Source organism: Elgaria multicarinata, chromosome 11, assembly GCF_023053635.1.
Source record: "Elgaria multicarinata webbii isolate HBS135686 ecotype San Diego chromosome 11, rElgMul1.1.pri, whole genome shotgun sequence".
Classification (NCBI taxonomy): Eukaryota; Metazoa; Chordata; class Lepidosauria; order Squamata; family Anguidae; genus Elgaria; species Elgaria multicarinata.
This window is the reverse complement of record NC_086181.1, coordinates 7883488-7908889: the sequence shown is the minus strand read 5'-3', so window position 1 is coordinate 7908889 and position 25402 is coordinate 7883488. Positions and strand designations below refer to the sequence as shown.

Genomic DNA, 25402 nt, shown 5'->3' with positions numbered 1-25402 from the left:
ACATTGTGCCTCTGTTTTGCTGCCCCAGAGAAGTAATCCAACAGTGGACATAGCGTAGCCAAAATGACTGTCTTAATGTAGCCTTGCTTTGTGGTGATAGTTCTCTGAAAGGACCATAGTCATGGTGATGATATTAACAAAGATGTGTTTAATTTTATAAGTATTTAGTTAGCTGGAGCTTTACTACAGATGTTTTTGTTAAGGTCTGGGACCAAGTGAAGGCGTCTAACCCTGACTTGAAGTTATGGGAAATTGGAAAAATCATTGGAGGGATGTGGCGAGACCTCACTGATGAAGAGAAGCAAGAGTACCTAAATGAATATGAAGCAGAAAAGGTACACAGAAGAAATCTCCCTCTCTCACTCCCAAATGACGCTGGAAGTCTCTCTCTGTCACACGCACACACACACAAAGCTAAAATAAAAAAGACTGGTTCAGCAAGAGGTGATGATAAAACGGGCTCACATACGAGAACGTCATTGAGGAAAGAAACTGACTCAACACTTTGCTGTGCAAGGCCAGATCTCCCAGGAGTTTTAAGGAGAGTATGATAGAATCACAATACCTTGGATGGCTTGAAAAAGAGCCCCCACACTCCAAGATCATACAATTAACCTGAGTCAAGGTTGTGTGCCCTCCCTGTCTGCCCCCAACTCTTAAGTATAAAGGCACCTGGAAATAAAGCAGTTACCAAGACTCCCCTCTTCCAGTTCCTTTCAGCATTACACTTCCCTGTATTCCCCTTTGCTGTTCAATATATATGGAAACACTCCAAGAGGGTTGGATTTAAATTTAACCCTACCATGCCTTTGCTTGTGAGACCCTTGCAGAAGAGAGCAATTAAATCTCAGTAAGTTGCCCTGAGATGTGCACTCCTTGCTTCGTGTGAAATTATCCTTGTTTACTGCGAGGATCCTTTAGTCAGAAGAATTTCCCAAGGGTATAGGCAATGGTCTTGATCACAATTTAAAAGAAAAAAAAAACCTGTATGTGTCAAACTGTAGATAGAATACAACGAGTCAATGAAGGCCTACCATAACTCACCTGCTTACCTCGCCTACATCAATGCAAAAAGTCGTGCTGAAGCTGCACTGGAGGAGGAAAGCCGGCAAAGGCAGTCCCGTATGGAGAAAGGGGAGCCATATATGAGCATCCAGCCTGCAGAGGACCCAGATGGTAAGCAAGAGTGTAGGACGTGGTGCTTTCTGCCAATGGCAAGGTGATTTGCGATGGAGCTGCAGGCTCTTACTAATAGGTATTTGGCAGGGGGAACTCGCAGGGCAGTTCATCCCCTTCGATCTCTTGTCACCTCTACCCCCAAGCTGCTTGGTGGTGGACTAACCACAAGTCTCTTTATATCTGCTCTTTGGGTCATCTATGTATTTGCTATAACTGTTCTTTTGAGACCTGCAGACGAATAGAATGCACAAAATGCAAACAGCTATTTTTCATCCATATTAGACATATAAGAATTTGAACTTACCACACACACGGGGCCGGGTGTTGGGGGGAGGCATTATGCTGTGTCCTGAAAAAATGGCTATCTATCTATCTTACTGCCTGAGTCCTCTGCACTTCCTTGTCCAACTGGCACGTTTTGTAGAGTACACCGGCTCTTTCTGCACAGTTGTTGGATTGATTGAGGTGGGGGAGTTGCTTGCTGGTCAGAGATTTGTTACACAGTCCCATGCGGTGCACAAGCAGAATAGGCCCCGCTCCAGTTCACCTATGCAAAGTCCATCAGTCTTAAGTCTGTCAGTCTTTTTCAGAGGTTGTGCAAGAACACAATAAAGGATGTGTTGTGGAAACCGCAAGATCAAACCAAGAAGTCAGTCTTAGAGAGGCAAAAATTAGGGTTGACCTGCACACTTTCCACCGTGTTGCACCAGCTTGTCAGCTATATCTATTAAAACCTTGCTTCAAATCATGTCCATTTGCTGTGAAATAGATCCAGCAGCTTCTGTTCATACCTGTCACTTTTTGTACCCGTGCTCTCATCTGAAACCTCCCAATCAGTTTTAATTACTTCTGTCAGTCATCTTCACTTTGAAAGAATTATGTGGAATTCTTTGCTCATCCCAGAGGCAGGCAGTCTAGCTAATACATTCTGCCTATTCCCTTAGGAAGCAAGCCACCAGCAGAGGTGAGCTCCTTGGTGCCCAAGAAGATGGTGTCTTAATCTTTTTATCCAAACTTTTCAGGACATGCAGGCACCTCTTTCTACTGCCCAAGGGTCTTCTGGGGCCTAGCTTGTTATCCCTGTGCGCTGTGCTCATTGCCCCAGAGCAAATCTCTCCCAGCTCAATACCGTTTTCCAATTCTGGATGTGAACTGGAATCCCCACTTTGGGAGTATGACGGGGTGGTTAATGGGTACTTGTAATTGATCTGCTTTAAACGATACTGCATATATGCTTGTTGTCTTGGCATAGCTGCAGTGCGTTCTTTTGTGAGTTTGCTGAGCAAAGACTGTAGGTAGGGGAGCCAGATAATCAGGGGGAACATCGCTCTTCCTTTCTCAAAAGAGGAGAAAAGGTATTTTTAACACTCCCCACCCCCACCAAACTTATGGAGGATTGGTATGGTCTGGGCAGTGGGGGGCAATCTGTCCCTTCAGTGCTCCTCTCCCCTCTCAGCACAACATCCTGTTCAACTCGTCTTTTAATATTAAAAGCTACCAAGCTGCTGCTTTCCAGCCCCCAGAGGGTTTGGTATCGACCATATAAGAACTGTATGCCTTTTTCTTGAAGCCTTTCCAAATCGTGGGCTTTTTACTATAGTAATTGCAGTTTTCTACAAGTAGTTGCATGGAATCCAGTCATCCTATCTCTCAAAGTGACTCTTCAGTTGCAGGCGGTGTGGGGGTGGATTCAGCATGCACACTGCAATATTTTGTCTTGAGGCGTGTGTGATATTTCTCATGGAGATCCTAGGCCTAGAAAACTTGGTTGTCAAGGTTCAGCCCTCCCAACATTGCATGGAGGGTAAACGGGAACCTTTGAGCATGTCCAAAATACCTTTCATTGGTGAGTAAACCACAGCAAACTCACACAAACTTGAGATTGGTGCAAAGGGCTTTCAGGGTACACAATGAGTAAGCTTGCAAATCGGCTACCCACCTCTCATTTTAGAAACTAAAGTGAGGAGGGCTGGATCCAAAATGGCTACTCCATCATGTATCTGTAGGGCCAACATTGGAGCTAGTTGTACTACAGTCGGAAGTTAAACACTTTCATTAATCATAGGATTCATTGGCTGGAAGGGATGGGCTAGAAATTCAGGGTAGCTCCTCTGTGAAACCTGAAAATAACGTTTTATTTAGATATAAGGTCAAACCCATACTTGGCATTTATTCTCCTAACTTAGAAAAGCACTTTGGAGAGGTGCCTTTGATGCTTGTCTGCCTGTGGCATTCTTTCATTTGTTGGGAAGTGGTTCTGGCAGCGAGAGAATGGGTGGGTGTGAGTTTGCAATCCAGTTTAACTGTTTTCATGGGGAAAGATGACAGAGAGGGCTTGCTAGGTTGCTATTGAAAAAAACAATGATCTTTCAGGTTTCTTCAACAGGGGCAACTGAATGTTTATATGAAAAAAGTTTACTGTTCTGTCTGCAAAACACTTCCTTGTTCCTTTTTATTTTCCACTTTATAGAGTAGCTCATTTTGTCTAGTTTTTTTAAAAAAGATTTGTAACGTGCAATGGGAGAAGCTTCATTTAACATAGGGCTAGACCCGCTTGTATTTCAACATGTGCCTGGTGCCTATAGGTGACAAGGAATTCCAGGCAAGGAAGTAAGTGATCTGGTAGAAGAAAGATGGAGTGCTCCATCCTTTCCCTGGAGCCAGCATAGAAATAAAGTGGGCTACCAGAAGAGGAAAGCCCCTTCCTCTGCAGGCAGCTTAGAAATGCAGGTGACTGTTGGAGGGAGGGAGGCACTCTCTCTCTCCCTCCTCTGCCAGCCCTCAACAGGCTAATAAAAACTTTGGCAGGCTAGTAACTTTTGTGGGCTTATTTACAAGGCCTGGACCTTCCCATTTGCTCTTGCAAGACTGCAAACCTGCGCATACTAACCTAAAGGTAAGTCACATTGAGTACAGTGAAACTTGCTTCTGAGTAAACGTGTAACAGAGTACGATGTAATTTCAAACCATCCACAGCTTCTGTTTAAGAGGAAGCACCTGTATTTAGTGATCTTTACAATAGGAACATTGGTTTTCTGTCCTGGTAAAACAGTGGTTAGAGGCATGACCCAGCCCAAATTTCTCTTCAGAGCTTAGCTCATTAGATTTATTCAGCCCCCTCTCTCCCCACCCTGTAATATTGGGATAATTAATAACACCGCCCTACCCTGCAGGGTTGTTGCAAGGTAAATGGGAGTGAACACACATTCTCAGCCAAGGAGGCCCAAATTTTACAATCAAACAGCTGAGTGTATGTAGGTATACATTTTAAACGTATTTTTATCTTGCTTCTGCTTCATAGCTTCAGGATTTCAGAAAAGGGCATAGGAATGGCAGAAAGTTACAGAGGGAAAGGAAGGGTGTAGAATTCAAGGCTATGTGTCCAGTGTGTAGCTAAGCAATAGTAGTAGTGTGCAATCTGCCCTTGTATCTTTTGTAATTTGCACTTGTATCTTTTGTAATTCGCTACTGTAAATGTCTTTGTTTCAGATTATGATGATGGATTTTCTATGAAACACACTGCTACAGCCCGTTTTCAGAGAAACCACCGCTTAATTAGTGAGATCTTGAGTGAAAGTGTGGTCCCTGATGTCAGATCAGTGGTCACCACAGCAAGGATGCAAGTTCTGAAGCGTCAAGTCCAGTCCTTAATGGTTCACCAGGTAAAGTTTGGATATGTGAAAACTATTAATAAATAATAACTTTTTAAACTGGTTTCAAATCAGTGTAACTTCCCCCAAACTCGGATTTGTACTTTGGTGAGCATGCTGAGAATTCTTTTGAAGTGCTAGCGTCTTCAGAATTCCCAGATTCCCTCTGTTGGAAAATCACAATAGTTTAAAACTAGGTCAAAACCTGTTTGAAATTATCTGTGGTGTTAAACATACTGGGAGAGGTGTAAGACATTTTTATGACACTGGCTTTTGGTGGCCAAGCATCTATTAGAAACAGGATCCTGAACTTGATGTACTTTCGGTCATCTCTACGGAGGGCTCTTATTTTGTCAAATAAAATATACCAGAGTGTCATCTGAGCTACCAAAGAGGGCTGGAACCTATCAAATTCCCCTGAAACTTTCAAAAGGCATAGGTAGCAGTGTTTGATCCAATGGGGGGGGGGGGCGGGGGAATCAAAAATCATACAAGGGTGAAACCTTTTTAAAGGCCACCTAAATTCCTACAAAATAGTAAACAAGCTTTTTAATCCTTCAGAAACTCTTCTTCAGGCTGATTAAGCAAAACCTGGGGGGGGAAGAGAAAATGCTGGACATGGTGGTGTGGAGCCCAAAGTCTGCAGAATATAAACCTGCATTTCCCTGAATTACTGTTTTGTATTTTGTTTCCCCTCAACCCCAAAGATTATTGTATCATTCATTCTAGCTTTTGCCAGAAATGTACACTTCCTCACTCTTCCTGTAAGCCATAAGTTCTTGCAGGTGGGAAAACGAATCTTGCTATAAGCCTGAGTGTATTTCAATGAAGCAGCTTTGGGATATCCTCCAATTCACATGATGTACCTGAACACACATGCTTGGCATATGACTCCTTCTGCCCGCAGAGCATGCCTCTCTCACACTCTCTTTTGGGGGAGGTTTAAGGGGTGAGGTCCAATATTCAATGCCTCAGATGGTATCTGTTGGGAGATCAAATGTAATAAGGGGTGTGGACTAATGCTTCAAATTATCCTGCTCAGAAATGCAGCCTTTGACCCAGGCGAACCTGGGAGCGGCTTCGTTCAAAGATGTGGCACTTTCCCATTAGCAGAATCTATTTTTCTACATGTGCGTTAATTTCCGTAGTTGTTAAATATGTGGGCTAAATGTTCACTTTGCAAAGTACAGAATAGAAAGCAAGTGGCACACATCCTGAAATCATTCCCCCAAATGCAGCGATACTTCACATGTACGTTTGAACAATTGTGTTTGTTACCACTTTGTGTTCACTTTGTATTGTAATTTCTCACCCATATACAGCGGAAACTAGAAGCTGAACTCCTGCAGATCGAAGAACGCCACCAGGACAAGAAGAGGAAGTTCTTGGAGAGCACAGAGTCCTTTAACAATGAGCTGAAGAGGGTAAAGGTTCTCCAGGGCTTTTCTGCTTGTACCTCCATTTTCAGTCCAAGTAGAAAGAGGTTGTGTGTGTTGATCCTGATCGTTGATTCCCCAGATCCAAGTCTAGGGAAAATTGAAATCTTAGCACCTGCTTCCATTTGCATTTTTATGCTTTCTACTAATGATCTGTCAAGGCCAGTGAGATCTTTTATCTGGAAGTACTATTTATTATTTATTTATTACAATTTTATACCGCCCAATAGCCGAAGCTCTTTGGGCGGTTCACAAAAATTAAAACCATGAAGAACATAATAAAAACCAACAATCTAAAAACACAAATACAAAATACAGTATAAAAAGCACAACCAGGATAAAACCACGCAGCAGAAGTTGATATAAGATTAAAATACAGAATTAAAACAGTAAAATTTAAATGTAAGTTAAAATTAGTTGTTAAAATACTGAGAGAATAAAAAGGTCTTCAGCTTTTTACTAGGCAGGATCAACTCCGATCTAGGATTACTTTCTTCTGATACCTTTTGTGAACATTTTATTTGTCTCCTAGTATATAAACTGGGAATGGAATAATGGGGAAACCGCAGACAGTTCAAGCACTGCTATTTCCAAGGTAAAATAAATGCAAGATAAAGAGTGCAGAGATTTTTCTACCAAGGCCTTAAGTTCTCACTGAGGTTGTAAAACTGTGGGGGCGCTGTGCCATGCCAGACTGCAGGTTGGGGAGCAGACACAAATGACTGAACATACTCCCCAGTGGAAAATATGACATCAAGGAAACCATTTCAGATTACTGTCCTCCCTAACATATGAGTTTACTCTGTGTAAGAATCTTCCTCCCACCCCACCCCACGGGGAAGCATTCCATCATGTGAGCTCATATCTGTTGTCTAAGGCCCAAACAGAGGCATTTATTTATCATAGCACTTCAGTGAGATCTAGACCTGTCTCAGCTTCCAACATTCAACATAGCTCTCAAGAGTTCTGGATTATCATATTAGTTTATCTCTTTTATACCCTGCTTGTAAGCCTCCCCGTGTTACCTAGCTGGCAGCTTTTGGGGACAGGCAGCAGGGCTATTTATAGTCTTGGAAACTACTTACCTTTGCTCCAGACCTGCATCTTTAGCCTCTGTATAATTATCCTAGACAAACTGTATGCTCCATGATGCTGGTCAGGTGAGATGGCTACTTCACTTAGGGGAATGGATTCAACTTCATGTGTGTCTCACCCAGGTAAACTTCAGAGGAAAGGTAGGGTCCACAACCCTGTTCAGGGAGTCTGCCAATTGGAGCATTCTATAGAAAATTGAGGAGGAGGGAGTCAAATTGGTTGACATGTTTTTTATTGTAAAACCTCATTCTCATAAAAATGACACACATACTTATATATATATTTAAAAGCCATATTTCCAGCTTAATGCAGGAAGGAGGATTTCTTGTGGAAAATTCTTCTGAAAAGCCATTCATTATTTTTTACAATAAATCATGGTTATACCAGCTGGATTTTGTCTTCCATATTCTGAGTCAGATAGTACTGCTGGTTTTGCACAACGCATACCTAGTCATTGGAGACCTGGGTGTTTATCCCAGCTTGGTGGTGGTGGTGGTACTGTGAAGTCTCCTGTTTGAACACAATGGCCACTGTGTGAACAGAATGCTAGATTAGATAGACTCTTTGTCTGATCCAGCATGGCTTTTCTTATGATACTGATGCTTGAATAAACAGGAAAGCAATTTGTCTAGGATTCTCAGAAATAGGCCAATAAAAAGTCTAATGCATGTTTATTCATTGATTATATTTTTAATCCAGCTAGTAACATGTTCTCTTTGCACTATATTATTGCCACAAATATAGTGGTGGAGATTAAGGTTGCAATCCTATATCCACTTACTTAAGAGTAACCTCATTGAACCCATATATAGGATTGCATCAGCATCTAGGACTTCTAATTGCATTTGCTGTATTCTGAGTAACACCATTTCTCAGAGCACCAGGGCTTGCCACAGGTTTGAATGTTATGCCACCTTGAGAGGCCATCTTTGAACTGATGCAAAAGACATGTTATGAGTAAAATTATTGTGTTTTCCCTCCTTGCTATTATCCAGCCTAATTTCTTGAAAATAATTTTGGGAAAGCCTATTACTGCAGATCGTTTGAGGGTGGGAAAATGTGCAGACCTTTAGGCATGTCTGTGTGGCCCTCAGGCTTTGGTTAGATACTGGAAAACTGCAACTTAAATGTTTTAAAAAGCAAGTTTCTAGCCATCATTGTACCCTTTCAAAATTCTCTCTGTAGCCAATCCCATTGAAAATGCGACCTTGTATTTGTATCAACCTTTATGGTGTTCTAAGAGATCCACATGCATTATTTTGGTAGTCCTTCCAGTAAATCGATAAGGCAAGAGCAGAAGGTGAATCACTGGCCAATTTCCATTGGACTTCGTATACTGACAAGGCAGTTTCCCTGTATTCACCCATCTCTATAGGCTGGGGTAGAAGAAATCCCATTGATCCAACATTGGTCAGTTTCTGAGCGATAACCTAGTGTTGCTAGTTACTGGGATTTTTGCAAAGCATGCTGGACTAGATATAGAACTTGGTCTGATCCAGCAAGGCCAAAATTCTTAAGCAAAAGTGTCCACTCAGGATCACTTTATACAGATTAGTTATTTATGCCTTGGGTATTAAGAGAATCAAAACACATAGCAAAAGGAGCTGATCTTGAAATAAAATGACTGGTGTAAGGCCACCTAGTGAGTTCAAAGTAGGAACAAGAATTTAACTCTATCATTAGGCTGATAAAATAATCTAACAATACCTCCGGATTCAAAAGTGAGATGGTTTTCTCCTTTCATCACTAGCTGTGCAGCCTGAAAGTCGAGGTGGACATGGAGAAAATTGCTGCAGAAATCGCTCAAGCTGAGGAGCAGGCCCGCAAGCGGCAAGAGGAAAGGGAGAAAGAAGCTGCAGAGCAAGCAGAGCGCAGTCAGAACAGCACCAGCACTGAGGAGGAGCAAGCAGCTAGCAAGGCAGAGGAGAAGAAAGAAGAAGGACCTACTCCCATGGAAGCAGGTAGTCTATTTTTGGCAAGGCTGGCTGTAGGGTTTTCTCTCCAGCAGCCTGGTTCTGCTCACGGCTTAATTGGGGAAGGGAGGGGAGGGGAGAACTAGCCAGTGTCACCAGATTGGCTGGAATGATCAGGTACATTTGGTAATTTCTTCCATCCCAGACTATATTTTAAAAAAACCAGCTCCCCTGTTAATTCTGTTAATAGTTTTCCTCCGATGTTCCTCTCAAGTTGCATCTGTCTTACTTTGATCAAGAGCGCTCAAGGGGCAGGAATTATTTTGTATTTATATGGAAGAAATACTTTGTGTGAGACCTGCCGAATTTGGCTTTTTTTCCTTGTTGCTGTGATTACTCTGTACTATTGCATTAATCACCCTCTTCATTCTCTCAGCCCAAAAGTTGATTACCATTGCTCTAGTGGTGCCACACACACACACACACACACACACACACACACACACTATTCTACACACCTTCCCAATGAAAACTCATAGCCTGTTCTGTTCCTAAGCCCTTGTGGTGGAAATTTAACACTTTAGCCTTCAGAATGCCTGTGAGTATTTTATGATGCCGCAGCAGTCCCACTTTGTTCATTTCAAAAAAAGTTAAGACAAAGTTCATGCAGCCATTAGCTAGGGAAGTTTCAAACATTGTAGGTGGAACTTACCTCAGGTAAGATGGGGAGTTTTGGGGAAAGGGGTGACAACCATTACAGAATATCTGCATTCCCTACTTTGACATCTAATTCATCTCTCTGATCTCCATGGTAAGTAAGTGTTATAACAGCTTGCTAAACTACTGAATTTGACAATGTTTAGAATATAGAAGGGTATTATGTAGCCTAGGTTCTAGGAGTAGAGTGGAAACAGTATGTAATGCATAACAACTTTTAAGATAGGATCATCTTAATTTTGCTTTCCTTCTATCCATGTCATTCCTTATTTGAACTCTGTTCATGCTGTTCTTGTGCCTGAAAACTTTCTAATAAAATTCAAGTTAACAATCACAAAAGAATCTAATTGACAAAGAGACATGTTTCTTTCTATGGCAGAGGAACCTCCCCCAGAAGAATCTATTGAAAGCCAGCAGAACGGTGAAGGAACATCCACTCCAGAAGACAAGGAGAGCGGGCAAGAAGGAGGTGAAAGCATGGCGGAGGAAGGAACAAGTGACAGCAACACTGGTTCAGAAAGCAACAGCGCCATGGTTGAAGAACCCCCAGCTGACCCAGTAGCTTCAGAAGACAGTGAAAAAAAGGAATAAATATACAGCGGCCTCTTTTCATATATCTCACTCTTTCTAAAACGATTAACATGGGAAAGAGTGTTCTGTAAATTGCTATTGTTTTGTGTTTTGTATGTTGGCCACCACCAAAAGAATACTGGGCATTTTAACTGTTTGCAACTTGTGTGATGCCAGTGCGTTCAAATGCTCAGAAGTGAGTAACGGCTTCTAGGTGATCAGCTGGCACAAAACCAGATCCCAGCTTGCTCTCCGTTGCAGTGCAGCGCATCACATCTGTCTCAAGGAATAGTTTTGTTTTATTGTTTTGTTTTCTCCCCTATGTTCTTTTTCCAGAGAAATGCAGAAGAAGGCTCTAAACCTTCAGAAAAGCTCACTGTTCTCAGTTAGGATCCCACATTACTCTAAACAGTGTAGAATCTGGTTATTATGGTACAAGTTTCCCAAACCTCAGTCACTCTCTTCCACATTATTTCAGGGCACATGTGGAATTAATAATTCCAAACTTCAGCTCCTGCCAAACATAATCAATTTTCTATCTGTGAAAACCACAAGTTCCTTCCTGCAAAATTAAGTTGCCATTCATTTTTGCTGATAAAGGAACTTTCCTTTTTTTTTTACTAGATCCAAAACTGCAGTGCTGGGATTGAAAATCATCTCTGTTGTTTTCTTTCCTCCTTCTCCAAAAATACTTTTTAAAAAAAAGTTTTTTAGCACAATTTAAAAATATATATATTAGTGGTGTCACTATACAATTTACTTCACTAAAGAATAGTATGAAAAAGTAGATGCAGATAAAAAACACAATCACAGGACATTTGACCTTAAACAAAATTTCAGAGTCTGTAAAAGAAAAGTGGCTGCAATGTTGGAAATAGCGCAGTCGGTCAACCCTGAAAGCCATCATAGATAATATAACATTTCAAATCTCTGCAGTTTGGAAACCCAAAGGCTTTAAGCAAAATTTTACTATGTAGATCCGTTTTTCCTTCCTACAGTAGTAGCATCTCCCATGCAAGCACGAAAAACAGCATGCAGTTTCTCCCAAGGCACTTGACTCACAGCCAGATTATGGGAGCTGTACTCCCAACACGTCAGGGGAGTGGGTGTCACCAGGTTGGGGAAGGCTGTTGCAGCCCATTCCTGACGGAAAATGTGATTGCGTCATGCAGCTTCATGGTGCCTTGGGGCTGTTTAGAGTAATGTGGGATCCTTTTGTTGAGGGCCTTTTCTCCCTGTCGGATGCCCTTTGATCCCTTTGTTGTGAATGGCTTGATGCAAAGGTGTGGTGGAACACAATCCGAGGCAGTTCCTTCAAGCTGATCAAATTGTTTCACCTCCCACACGGTGCCACACTACATAAGCACCATACAAAGTTTGTATCAAACAGCTCTGAGTTGAAATGAACTCTACAAATGTCTTGCACCATCACAAAGTTATTTGTTTTCTTTTTAAACACAAGCTGTCTGAGAGTTCTGCTTCAGGCTTGCCCTCTACTGACGAATCCTCAGAAGATTTTTTCAAAATTGCTAGCTTTAACTGAAGACTACAGGTTTTGTGAATGTCTCATAATCCATTGTTGGCTTATGGTTTAGTAGTGGGTTCCATTTTTGTTTGTTTGTTTTTAACTTTCATTGGCCTATTTTAAATAGTTTTTGATGTAATAAACTAGAATGTTTTAAAAATATGAGAAGGCTACAGTGTTCTGTTCTGGTCTCGAAACACATTGGTCGTAAAGTGCTGCTTTCCTACAAATAGAGAGGAAGCTGAACTCTATCTGGAGATGCCAGTTTCTAAAAAAAAACACAGAACTTCCAGTTAAAAAGAAAAGGAACTTCCCTGATCCCAATGTATATCTAAGGCTCAGCAACTACTGGCTCTGTGGATGAGGATGTACATCTTCATCTGCATTTTTAAAATGCATCCAGACAGGCACCATGATTTTGCCTGAGCCAAAACTATTTGCTGCATTTTTCGGGATATTTTAGGTCTGTCAAAAAGTACCTTCTTAGTTTGAAAATATTTGCTGATATATCTTCATGTCCTTCTCTTGCTGCCTTTCTCAATTGGTTTTGTTTGCCCTCACCATTAATGATACCATTAAGTAGCCAAATGTGACTAGCTGTGCAGTGTCATGACTTTATCTCCATGTTCCTTAATTGGATGAATTGCCTATGTGATTACCTGAGGAAGCAGTAGCTAGAAGCAGTAACAGATAGAGGCCCTGTTCAGAAGACACCTTAAATCATGGCTTTAACCACGGTGGTTAAGCCAGAAAGCCAGTCTGTGTTCAGAAGACACCTTAAACCACAGCTTTAACCACGGTGAATGAAGCAAAAAGCCTTATTTACCGTGGTTAAAGCCGTGGTTTAAGGTATTCTGAACACGGCCTGGCTTTCTGGCTTAACCACTGTGGTTAAAGTCATGGTTTAAGGTGTCTTCTGAACAGGTCCATCAAAAATAATGGCAGCAAACAGTATTTCCAACAAGCTGAAAATTCTCACAATTAAAAGGATTTGGGAGAAATACTTCTACCGCCATCGAAGCACTATTTGCATCCCAAAAGTCAAAAGTGAAGAATATTCAGGATAGCCCTAACCTTGATACACATTTGGACCTGCAGAAACCTGCTTCTGCATACAGATTTTGCTGCATTGTGTTGACTGAACTTGTACTTGGTTGTGAATGCATCCTAACTTAGGCGTTTGGGGTATATAGGGTTTCTTTGGTGAGGCTGGGGGTCTGGAATTGGGGGAGTGATTGAGAGGAACGTGGAGCATGAGCCATGGGGAGGCATCTCTGCATCTGAAGTTCATCGTCTCTGCAATCATACAGTTGGGTTCTGCCACTGCACAGGCTGCACCTAGAAAACCTCCTGAACTCTAGTTAAGAGCCTGTTCAGTTCCCTTTCACAGTAGCAGATCTAAAAACCTGGAGAGTTTCTCCCCTGCGATATATGTAATCACTTCATGGCTTCTCAAAAATAAGATCCAACGTAACGTGTCCATTCGCCTATTGAAAATTGATTTTATTTAATGTCCCACTTTTCCTCCCCAGCAGCCCGAGACACTCCCCTTCTCTGATTTTTATCCTTGCAATAGCCTTGTGGGGCAAGTTAGGCTGACAAAGAAAATGAACCGAGTGGGCCAAGGCCGCCTGCCCAAGCTTCATGGCGGAGCGAGGATTTCCAACTGAGTCTCCCTGATCCTAGTCTGACACTAACCCAGCCTTCTGCAATGATGATCCTTCTAGATACTTTGGCCTACAGCTTCCATCATCCCTGACCATTAGCCATACTAGCTGGGTTGTTGGGAGCTGTAGGTGCCATCATCCAGAGGGAGCCAGGTCAGAGGTCAACTGCTCTAACCACTGCACCACACTGGCTCTCTACTTCTGTATATGTCGGCGGCTGGTGTTTGTTGCTTGAGATGCTTCCACGCCTAACAGAAACACTTTTTCCTTTCAGAGCTTTCAAGCCAACTCCACAATTTTGCACACCTGCTTCTTTGCAGTTGGGTGTGGAGTAAATGATTTTCCCTAACTGCCTGCGGTAACTTTCAGAGCTTGTGTGTTCTTATGTGAAACCCCAGGAGGATTTGGCTCCTGGAGACAGTTTAAATCCGTACAATCAAAATTTCATTAACATTTTCTCCACCCAAGGCACAGGTTGTCTTGTCCCAGCACGCTTCTGTTTTATCCTGTTTTCTCCCCCACCCCAAGTGCATTAGAACGTCATTTTATGTATATTTGACTTTATTAAGGACCAAGATGAACACTCTGGTGTGACTCCAGACTCCTCAAAAAATGTTCAACTGGGTAAAAGGGAACTGAGAACAAATGAGAAATCTCCATGTACTGTAATTTAGGCCTCTTGTATGGATTCCAAAGTACAACTCTTTGTTAACATTTGGGCTTTTATCATTAGGGCTGAAACCAGTTATGTTAAATTGACCAAGATCAAAGTGCAGATGCACATGGGAAACACTGCAAGGGCTTGTATATCTAAATGTGATGCAGGAAAGAGAGAGGGATTGGTTGTACCGTTGGCTCCATCTTCGTTTACACTTACCTCTCAAAAGGAAGATGTTGCAGGAGTTCTCTCCTTTCTAACACTAATATTTAGAAATCTTCACTTTGCCCTGTGACTTCATGGCGATCTAAGTTTCACTGCCATCATTCAAAAGATTCCTCATATGGCTTCCAGGACCTGCTTGGATTCCCCCAGGGGCTGGGATTTGATGAGTAGCCAGCAACACTTAGGTGAGAATTTAGAAGGAAGATTTTTCCTCTTCACATTGCAGTCTCTTGGCCACTACTATTCCACTCTAGCCTGTTAGGTGGATACTAGTAGCCAGAGATAAGGACAGGCAGAACTGTAAAGTTGCAGAAGTTGCTTCCCAAAACCTCCCCAAGGCCTCATCTACACCAAGCAGGATATTGCACTACGAAAGCAGTAGGAAAGCGGTATATAAAAGGCAGGAGCCACACCAAGCAGGATATAGTGGTATGAAAGCAGGTATATGATATGTGTCAATGGGCCCCAACAGTTGTCAGTGCACTTCAATACCTCTATAAAGCAGTAGTGTGGCTTCTGCCTTTTATATACTCCTTTCATAGCACTTTCATAGTGGAATATCCTGCTTGGTGTAGATGAGACCTAAGACTCACCACTGGTGGGGCAAAGGTGCTAAGAGTTGGTGTGAAATAATTTAACGACTGAGTTGTTAAAGCGCTGAAGTAAGAAGTGGATATTCCAGGAAGTTTGGAGAATGTTGAGACATACATAATGTATGGGACTAAGAGAGTTTGGGAGTTTATTGCTTCTAAACTGGGATTTGGGGGGTTTAACTGGACAAAATGAATTTGCAACATGTTTGTTTGCTGCATTTCGACACTGCCCAGTAGGCAAAGCTCTCTGGGCGGTTCACAAAACATATAAAAATGGATCCTCTTGTCATAAGGATGTCAAGGGAGTTGTGTAGAATGGAGTTGGGTGGATTTCCATTAAGGGAGCAGCACTTTAAATATAAGCTGTCCTGAACCTCTAATATGGAATGGGATGTATAATTGTCCTTTCATTTGAAACGGGTAGGGAACCTGTGGCTCTCTAGATATAGGACTACAGCTCCCATCAACCCTGATCATCGGCTATCCTGGTTGGGTCCAATGAAAGTGGAGAGTCCAACAGCATCTGGAGGGCCACAGGTTTCCCACCCAGTCTTTAAAAAACATGGTGTACAAAAACACTACGACATTTATCCACCACTAGGTTCTTTTCAGGCTGCTTTCTCCTCTCAGGTGCTCTAGACAGACTGTTCTGCTTTCATTCTCCTTCTGTCACCACCACCCCACACACACACCCATATTTCCACTCAACATACCTTGCAAGATGGTTCAAAGATAGCCTTGAGGTGGCAGGCAAGAGAATGGCACAGAGCATCTACTGGATGCTGGATGGAAGGTGGCTCTCATTCGAGAGTTCTCCATCATCTCTCTTCTGTCTTTTGGGAGTGCAGAGGAGGAGTACAGAACAGGGCATCCTTCCAGCTGCAGTCCCTTGGCCTCCCCTTCTGCTGTTTTAGCTTAGGCCGAGAGATCATTGGCCCATGGACATCCCGTGAGTTTCATGGCTGAGTGGGGATATGAAGCTCAGACCCTCCAGCATGCCAAGGATGAAAACAGGGGCATTTGTGCACTTCTCAACCCCTATTTTCACATCAAGGATCATTGCCTGAGCTAGTTCTGTTCCCCACCCACCCCACAATATTATTACACATTGCTCAAGGATCTACTTTGCCTACTGTATGTTGTAATCATTCACTCTGAAATACCCTATTCGACACTGGCTTTTGAAACAAGTGTGTGAATAAACTGGTGAGAAGTTTCCTTGTTTTTGTTTTTTTTCAAAGGTGAATATTTTAATCTCATAATGGATCTGCCTGTACATACTATAGAATAGCTGCAACTCAGACACCTTTACAAATTACAGGGGCTTAGGGGGGAATCAGTATATTCTATTCTTTTGCATTCATGTATAGAGACAAGACGTGCATGCACACTCACTCATACCATATACCCTATTTCTTCAATTCTAAGACACACTTTTTTCCCCATATAAACATCTCTAAAAATGGGGTGCATCTTAGAATCGCAAGTGTGTCTTAGGGTTTTTTTTTCTGTTGGTGGTACTGAAATTAGTGTGCGTCTTACAATCGACGGCGTCTTACAATCGAAGAAATATGGTAACTTCCAGAGAACTAAGGTAGGAGCCTGAATTTTCCAGGTTTTTAATTCCAGTACACATAGAAGAATAATTTATTACGGTCACAAGACCAGCAAAACAGAACAGCACTGTAAACACAATAATATTCCCAGGGCCAGCAAAGTAAGATGGTGCTATAATATGGGCCAGTGTGGTGTAGTGGCTAAAGTGTTGGACTGGGAGTCGGGAGATCCCACTTGGCCATGGAAACCCACTGAGTGGCTTTGGGCCAGTCATGGACTCTCAACCCAACCTACCTCACAGGGTTGTGATGATAAAAATGAAAAGGAGGAGGATTATGGGTTCCTTGCAGGAAAAAAGGCGGGATATAAATGCAATAATAAATAAATAAATAAATAAACAAATAAAAGTACAAATAAATAAGCAATTAATTAAATTGTACATGTCCCACTCATAATAATGTAGGATTTAAGAAATAAACCATTAACAGATTTGTAAAAGGACAACCCCACATCTACCCAGAATGCAAATAAGATCACAAAAGATACCGTATTTCTTCGATTGTAAGACGCCATCGATTGTAAGATGCACACTAATTTCAATACCACCAATAGAAAAAAAAACCTAAGAAACACCCGCAATTCTAAGACGCACCCCATTTTTAGAGATGTTTATATGGGGGGAAAAGTGTGTCTTAGAATCGAAGAAATAGGGTACGTTGTCTTTTTAATGAGGGGCAGGTACTAGAAAATAGTGTCCCTGGTAAATAGGGGCAATTGAAGCTTATCATCCTTGAATCTCTGTACTTTGTGCCTGACAGCCAAGCAGCAAATTAATAACCGCAGCAGTACCAGCAGCGCTAACATGATAGCAAGAGAAAGCAGGTAGAGGACCCAGGAGGGCATGAATTTCTGAACCTGCTCTGCACTCAGGTTTATGTAAGATGCTTCTAGATCCAGATTGGCCCATTTCAGTCAAAACAATGGAAGACTCATCTTGGAAGCATCAGGTTCTCTAGTTGTGAGGATACACACATTTCCAGATTCCACAGAACTCTTCAGTGCAAAAGGTGCTAAACCTCAAAGTATGAACAGCAAGTTTCGCTGTTACAAAAGGGCTCAACACTTGATTGACTTTTTTATATAGTATTTGTCAACGTTGTTGAGTGTTTTAAATAAAAACAGAATGGCTGGATGTACATTTTCTTAATAAAACAAACATTTGCATTCAATGGTCTTATTACAAACATTTAAGAAACTTGTAGAAAACGATGCATTTTGCCCACAGGCTGTTGGCCATAAAATACAGAAGAACCCAAGACGCTTCAGACTTCGAGCCTGCCAGGAGGTTATATCCCTTCGAACCTGGAAGCTTTTAGCTCTAGCTCAAGGTGTCTATTGTGGCAGGGTTGGTAGTTTAGAAGTAAACACAAGTATTTTGTACATGTTCAGATAAAACAGTTGCTTTACTAAATATTCAGGAACGGTTTTGAAAGCAGGTTCTCAGGCTATGACCAGGGCCGGATCTACACTACTGCTTTAAAGCGCTTTATAACAGTTATAGCAGTTATATAACTGCTTTAAAGCGCTATAAAACTGTTATAAAGCGCTTTAAAGCAATAGTGTAGATCCAGCCCAGGTAAGGCCCGGCTTAAATTCAGCCTGTCAGAAGTAAGCACTCTTTCCGTGTCTACTGGGGGCAAGGAGAATGGGATAAAAGTTTTGGGGTTCTAGTTGTTATTTTTAGCAGCTGCATTTCTTCATGCTTCTCACACTAGAAACAAGGTGGACACTCTGTAGTGACAGCATTTCATTATCATCTTTATTTGCAGTCAATTGACCAGAAAGAGAAAAATACAAATCGTTTCAACAGGGAATAAATACATTGAATTAATTACAGAAAACATACCATTAAAACATATATGGAAATAATACATAGGGATCAAGAGTGGAAGGAAGCAGGATCAAAAGAAGGATACATGAATTAACATTAGGTCTTGGGCTGAATATATTCAAACAATTATACAATGATACATGGTCTAGTAAGGATGGCCAGGTTCAAAAACTTGGCGACCTATATGGTAATTGTTTTATTTTGGCCCTGGAGGAGACTAATCGTCAGGGTCTCCGGGGATCGGCCGGGCAGAGCCTGCGTGATAGGACGTATCAACTCCTTTCTAATGTCATCATCAAAATTGCAAAAGAGCAGGACATGTGTAATGTTCTGTACTTCAGTTTTATTGCAAGGGCAGCATCTTTGACATAAAGGGATTTTTTTATATCTACCTTCCATCAACTTGGAAGGGAGGGCATTAAATAGTGACAGCATTTATACCAGTCATCTAAACAGGTCTAGTATTTTATTGAAATCTTTTTTTGCTGTCTAAATTCTTTTAAATTTTGTATATGTAAATGTCTGTGCTGTATTTTTATATCATATTTTATTATTTTATCAATGGTTGAAAACGGCCCAGAGAGCTTCGGCTATAAGGTGGTACAGAAATGAAATGAAATGAAATAAATAACAGAAAGGCATTTAGCATGCTCCATGCAGTATGCTCCAGCAAACGCCTAATGAAAATGGACGATTGATATTCTAGAACCAGAAACAGGAGCGACTCCCATTTCATGCAAAGACAGTCAAACTGTCTTGTTCATAAACAAAAGTGCAGTTTTAATACTTGGAAAGAAAGGTGTAATTTGACAGCAGATTTTATATCTGAATGTCTGCATGTTGTCATTTTCCCGGGCCCAATTTTCTTGTTTGTTCTTCGTTTGCCTGTCATTTTCATTCCTTTCCCAAATCTGGTGCCCTCCAGATCCGTTGGACTATAATTTCCACAGGGATGCTGGGAGTTGCAGTCCACCACATTGGAAGGCACCAGGTTGGAGAAGGCTGCTGTAATGCACAGCTTGGAGACATGCTACCACCCTTCCCTAAAACCAACGGCTGTCTTCTAAGAAGTCGAAGATCTGTGAAGTTCTGTGGTGTAACCACCTAGATTTGCAAAAGTGTGTGTGTTTTCCCTCATTCAAACTCATTTTGGGTTTTCAGCAGGTACCTAATTCTCATAGCAAATGTTAATTAACCATAATTAGTGGCAGAGACGGAATGTCTTGCTGAAAAGGGTGTGTACGCAGAGGAAAGAAATAACGTGTTCGTTAATTTTCCCACAATAGAAGTGCTGAAATTGAGAATCCTGAACCTGCGAGAATCTGCTTGAATGAAATCCTCCAGTGAGCGGTTAAGCTGTTAGTCGCCAAACTTTCAGCAACACAAGATCAACCTGTCAGTTGAGTCATAACAGTGTTCGTGTTGATAATGGGCTGATGTTATCGTAAGTGTGGTTAAGATCATCGTATGTAGACACAGATTAGCTTTTTAGGTCTGGCATACAACTGAGGTGCCTGTCCTACATACGTAGCCTGGTATTTTGCAGGACACACCTTAAATCTGGTGGGCTTAAAGCTGTGCGGGCAAGGCCTACTACGATCTTTGAAGCTTGAAAAAGGAAAGGAATACGCAAGAGCAGAAGAGCCCAGCAGGATCTGGCCAAAGACCCATGCACCCCAGCATCGTGGTTTCCACAGTGCCCAGCCAGGTGCCCCTGGGAAGCCCACCAGCAGGACATGAACGCGATGGTCCTCTTCTGTTGTTTGTCCTCCTGCAGCTGCTATTCAGTGGGAAATGGCCTCAGACATTTAGCCATCATTGCTAAGAGCCATCAAGAGACCCACCATCCATAGATTTGTCTAATCCCTTTATAAAAGCAGCTAACACGAGTTTTTAAAAAGCAGATTTTGCAACTGCACAAATGCCCTCTCAGACACCCCATACTAAAGGAAAAAAAGGGGGGGGAGAAGTGCCAAATGAAATTATTATTATTATTATTATTATTATTATTATCATCATCATCATCATCATCATCATCATCATCATCATATGAACACAAAGCGGACTTTGTTCCTTGCTTACACCCTGTATCTGGTGGTTTATCCATAGGAGTCAGTAGTTAAGAACATAAGAAGAGCCCTGATGCTGGATCAGACCAAGGGTCCATCTAGTCCAGCACTCCGTTCACGCAGTGGCCAACCAGCCATCGGCCAGGGACCAACAAGGCAGGGCATGGTGCAACAGCACCCTCCAACCCATGTTCCCTAGCAACTGGTGCACACAGGCTTACTGCCTCGAATACTGGAGACAGCACACAACCATCAGGTCTAGTAGCCATTGATAGCCTTCACCTCCAGGAATTTATCCAACCCCCTTTTAAAGCCATCCAAATTTGTGGCCATCACTACATCTTGTGGTAGTGAGTTCCATAATTTAACTATGCATTGTCTGAAGAAGTCCTTCCTTTTGTTTGTCCTGAATCTCCCACCAATCAGCTTCATAGGATGACCCCGAGTTATAGTATTTTGAGAGAGAGAGAGAAATGTCTCCCTATCCACATTCTCCATACCATGCATAATTTTGTATACCTCTATCATGTCTCCCCTTAGCCTCTTTTTTCCAGGCTAAACAATCCCAGTTGATGTAACCTTCCTTCATAGGAGAGATGCTCCAGCTCCTTAATCATTTAAATTGCCCTTTTCTGCACTTTTTCCAGCTCCATAATATCCTTTTTTAGGTGTGGTGACCAGAACTGTACACAGTATTCTAAATGTGACCGCACCATAGATTTGTATAAGGGTAGTATGATACTGGCCGTTTTATTCTCAATTCCTTTTCTTATAATGCCTAACATGGAGTTTGCCTTCTTTACAGCGGCCGCACACTGGGTTGACATTTTCATTGCGCTGTCCACCACAATCTCAAGATCTCTTTCTTGTTCAATCACCGCCATCTCAGATCCCATTTGGTTATTCTTGAAGTTGGGGGCTTTTGCCCCAAGGTGCATCACCTTACACTTGCTTATATTGAACCACATCTGCCATTTGGATGCACAGTTTCCCAGCTTGGAAAGATCCCTTTGGAGCTCTTCACAATCCCTTTGTGTTTTAACAAACTTAAATAATTTGGTGTAGTCAGCAAAATTGGCCACTTCACTGATCACTGTTCTTATCTACTGTATAATTCATTCATAGCAACTCCTGCTTTCTTGTTGGAAACTGGTTTACAGTCTATCACCTCGAAAGCTTGGTTGAGTACACTAAAATTCTGGATTCATTTGTATGGCCCTGGTTCTTCAGGCTACCTCTACAAGATATGTAATGATTGTGGATGAAACTACTCTGGAATAAGATCAACTCTCTGGGCTTATGCCCCAAGTCCCTATTAATGATGGAAGCCAAAACCCTTTTTGGCCAAAACCCTTTTGTCTCAAAGAGTAAGAGACTGTGACTTACAAGTTTTAAGATGTGCAGTGGATGGTACTTGCTCTCCTCTGTTCTTAGGCATTAACCTGAGTTACGGAATGGAAAAAGCAAAATATTTTTCAGTGCTTAACATCCCTAAATATTAGCGTGTGCTAACTCTGGCAAGATTTAATGTCCTGCCATCTGCTCTATTACAGGGTGAGGTTTTTTTTCAGAAAATCAGTTTTCCTGATCGCTTATGTCCATGTGGAAGCAACGAAATTGAATTGGTTACCCACGTTCTACTCTGTTGCTCATTTTATAAAGAGATTAGAGAGAAATTGTTGCTTGACACCAGATTAGAAATTAATGCACTTCTTCGTTGCGTCAGGGCCACAGAGGACAGAGACACAATCGAGGCTTTTGCAAAATTCTTTTTGAATGCTACGACAGCAAGGTCTCTCCAGAATTGATTCTACTGCACATTTCTCAAATATGTATGTAATTTCACCCTACTCTTTTGTATGCCTAAAGTTTGTTTGGTGAACATAATAAAGTTGATGATGATGATGATAATTCATTTTTGGATTATGCAATAGTTCAGTAGCAAAGTTATCTATCGATTCCTGCTGCCTCATCAAACTTGTGCTGCCAAAATTGGTACCTGTCAAACGTGGCTGTTTTTCTAGTTTTACAGAAATTCATATGGCAGCTCTGTGTCCTGCTTTTAAAAAGACACCCCTCTGTTTGAAGGCATCCTTACTTCATGACCTGTCCAGGCCAAGTCCGGTTTAAAAAGCAAAAGGATACCATAAGGGAGAACCCTATAGCACCAACCTCAAGCACCATAGGTTGCAAGTGTTCACTCAAAAGTCAAAGAAAGGCCTGACTCTCTGTGAAAACAGAAAACTTATATCTGTAAATCCATAATAATATGCCATCATTGGTTGTCTGAGACCCCAGGTCAGCAGTTTGCATCGGTTGCAGAAAAAGGACCATAGACGCCAAGAAAGGCCAAAGGCACGAGAACAGCAGTGCTTTAAGGGTATTTACAAGGATGTGATGAAGGGGTACCTGCCTGAAGATAAAGGGGTTTTGACCAAAACAGAACTTGTTTTAAATAATATGGTATGGGTAATTTGCTTTAAGTACGAAAACTGGACGCATTCCACTTTTCTGTAATTTCCGTTACATGCCGTCCTTGTCATTGGCTGTCATTGAAGTTCTTAATAAACACATAGGTATAACATAGGTCTAATTTTTTCCAGCTGTGCATCTATCAGCTTTCCAAGCGCACAGTCTACTTTCCAACGGCACATTTTGTGTCCAACTGCACCCTATAAAAAAAAAAACCTCCCAGGATCTGCAGCCCCTGGTCTAATTTCAAAAGCCCTCCACTAGCAATCAGCCTTCTACCAAGAACTACCTGTTCTACCCTCAGAAGCCTGCTGGGCAGGGAGGAAAAACGAGAGAGAGAAAAGAAAGTAACCCCACCCACTTTTGTCTTTAGCTCTGCCCACTACTGGCTTTGGCCACACCCATGGCCAACTGGTGGGCCCTGACAGCTCACCCTTGCGGGAACGCATCCCTTGACAGGAGTGCGGGAGGAAGATTCCTCACTGAGGTATATGATATAGTATAATTTTGCCTTTGGAGCCTCTATTTTTTTTTTTTCTTATACTGAAAATATTGAAGCTGACAGATTATATATATATGGTCAGAGCAGCAACAATATTGTAGATAAAACACTCAGTAACTGACCTAACTCCTACTAGGAGATAACAGGTAAGAGCTAAAACTTCAGGATCATGCTAGACAGCAGTTGGTCTCCAGATCCTTGCAAGAAATGGAGTAGTTTAAAAGTAGCTGCAAACTTTTAAGACTTTCAGATTGTTTCAGTCCTACCATTTCTGCACTGCAGACGACAAGCCTGAGGAAAGCAAAGTCTGCAGCAAAACTAGTAACCACAATCGCGTCTGATAACATTTTTTAAATAACACTAGAAGCTGTTGCAAAGAACTTGCTGTTTTGCAGCAAACCCAGGAGAGGGTGCTAGAAACAAGAGGACGGAGCTTTCTGCTAGCAGGTTAACTCTTGTAACTATAGCTCCATCCCCATCTAGTGGCAATCAATAAACACTTCTGATCTTCTATCAGGCATTGGCTTTGTTGGGTCCCGTCTTCTGAAAAATCATACACTTACAATGCCTGTAAAGAATGTCACACTTTTAAAGGCATTATTATTATTATTATTATTATTATTATTATTATTATTATTATTATTATTATTATTATTATTATATCCTTCTTATAAACCGCAAGACAGATTACTGCAAACATAAGTCTTGTTCATCATGACATTCTATAACATCCATTATTTACAATGTATAGATCTGTTATTACATGGAAGAAACGTATCTTTGTTGACAAACAAAGGAACAACAGGGACGGTGTAAATGCCGGAACGGAACGGAACAGGCCGGAACAGCCCCATTATATTAAAAAAACATACCAAAAACAGTGGCATGTGTTAGCAACACTTGAGAACAATATTTTAGGACTAAAACCATACCAATATTATATCACTATTAACCCCAAAACTCCCAAAACGACGTCCGGAACAGAATGGGATGGCCAGAACGGCCACTAGGGAACGAGCGATATCAACCAAACTCACCAGACATGTATAACTAAATGGCAGGGATGCAATAAGCCCCAAAAGTTGCCCCGAAACCACATTCAGATACCCGTTCCGGGCAAAAACGCGTATTGCGCAAAATCGGCCGTAACAGCAGCTTCCCAATGAGATAAGTGAACCAAACTCACCAGATGCACATTACTAGGTGGAGCAAATATAGAAAGCTCCAAAAGTTCCCCCCAAACCACGTTCAGATACCCGTTCCGGGAAAAAACGTGTATTGCACAAAATGGGCCATAACAGCAGCTTCCCAATGAGGAAAGTCAACCAAACTCACCAGATGGACATGACAAGGTGGGACAAATATAGAAAGCTCCAAAAGTTGCCCCCAAACCACGTTCAGATACCTGTTCCGGGCAAAAACGCGTATTGCGCAAAACGGGCCGTAAAAGCAGCTTCCCAATGAGGTAAGTGAACCAAACTCACCAGATGCACATGACAAGGTGGGACAAATATAGAAAGCTCCAAAAGTTGCCCCCAAACCACGTTCAGATACCCGTTCCGGGCAAAAACGCGTATCACACAAAATGGGCCGTAACGGCAGCTTCCCAATGAGATAATTGAACCAAACTCACCAGACACACATTACTAGGTGGGACAAATATAGAAAGCTCCAAAAGTTGCC

General features: G+C 41.8%; 1 protein-coding gene across 2 annotated transcripts in view; it reads left to right on the top strand.

Moving 5' to 3' along the window:
- Positions 1–12245, top strand: part of SMARCE1 (SWI/SNF related, matrix associated, actin dependent regulator of chromatin, subfamily e, member 1) — a 33517-nt gene extending 21272 nt beyond the window's left edge. For both annotated transcript variants that reach the window (XM_063138807.1, XM_063138806.1), the window contains exons 6-11: positions 204–335; positions 1005–1176; positions 4669–4841; positions 6152–6253; positions 9111–9321; positions 10370–12245. In XM_063138807.1, the coding sequence (XP_062994877.1) occupies positions 204–335; positions 1005–1176; positions 4669–4841; positions 6152–6253; positions 9111–9321; positions 10370–10581 (1002 nt within the window). In that variant the 3' untranslated portion in view covers positions 10582–12245. The remainder of the gene's footprint in view (positions 1–203; positions 336–1004; positions 1177–4668; positions 4842–6151; positions 6254–9110; positions 9322–10369) is intronic.
- The last annotated feature ends 13157 nt before the right edge of the window (positions 12246–25402 follow it).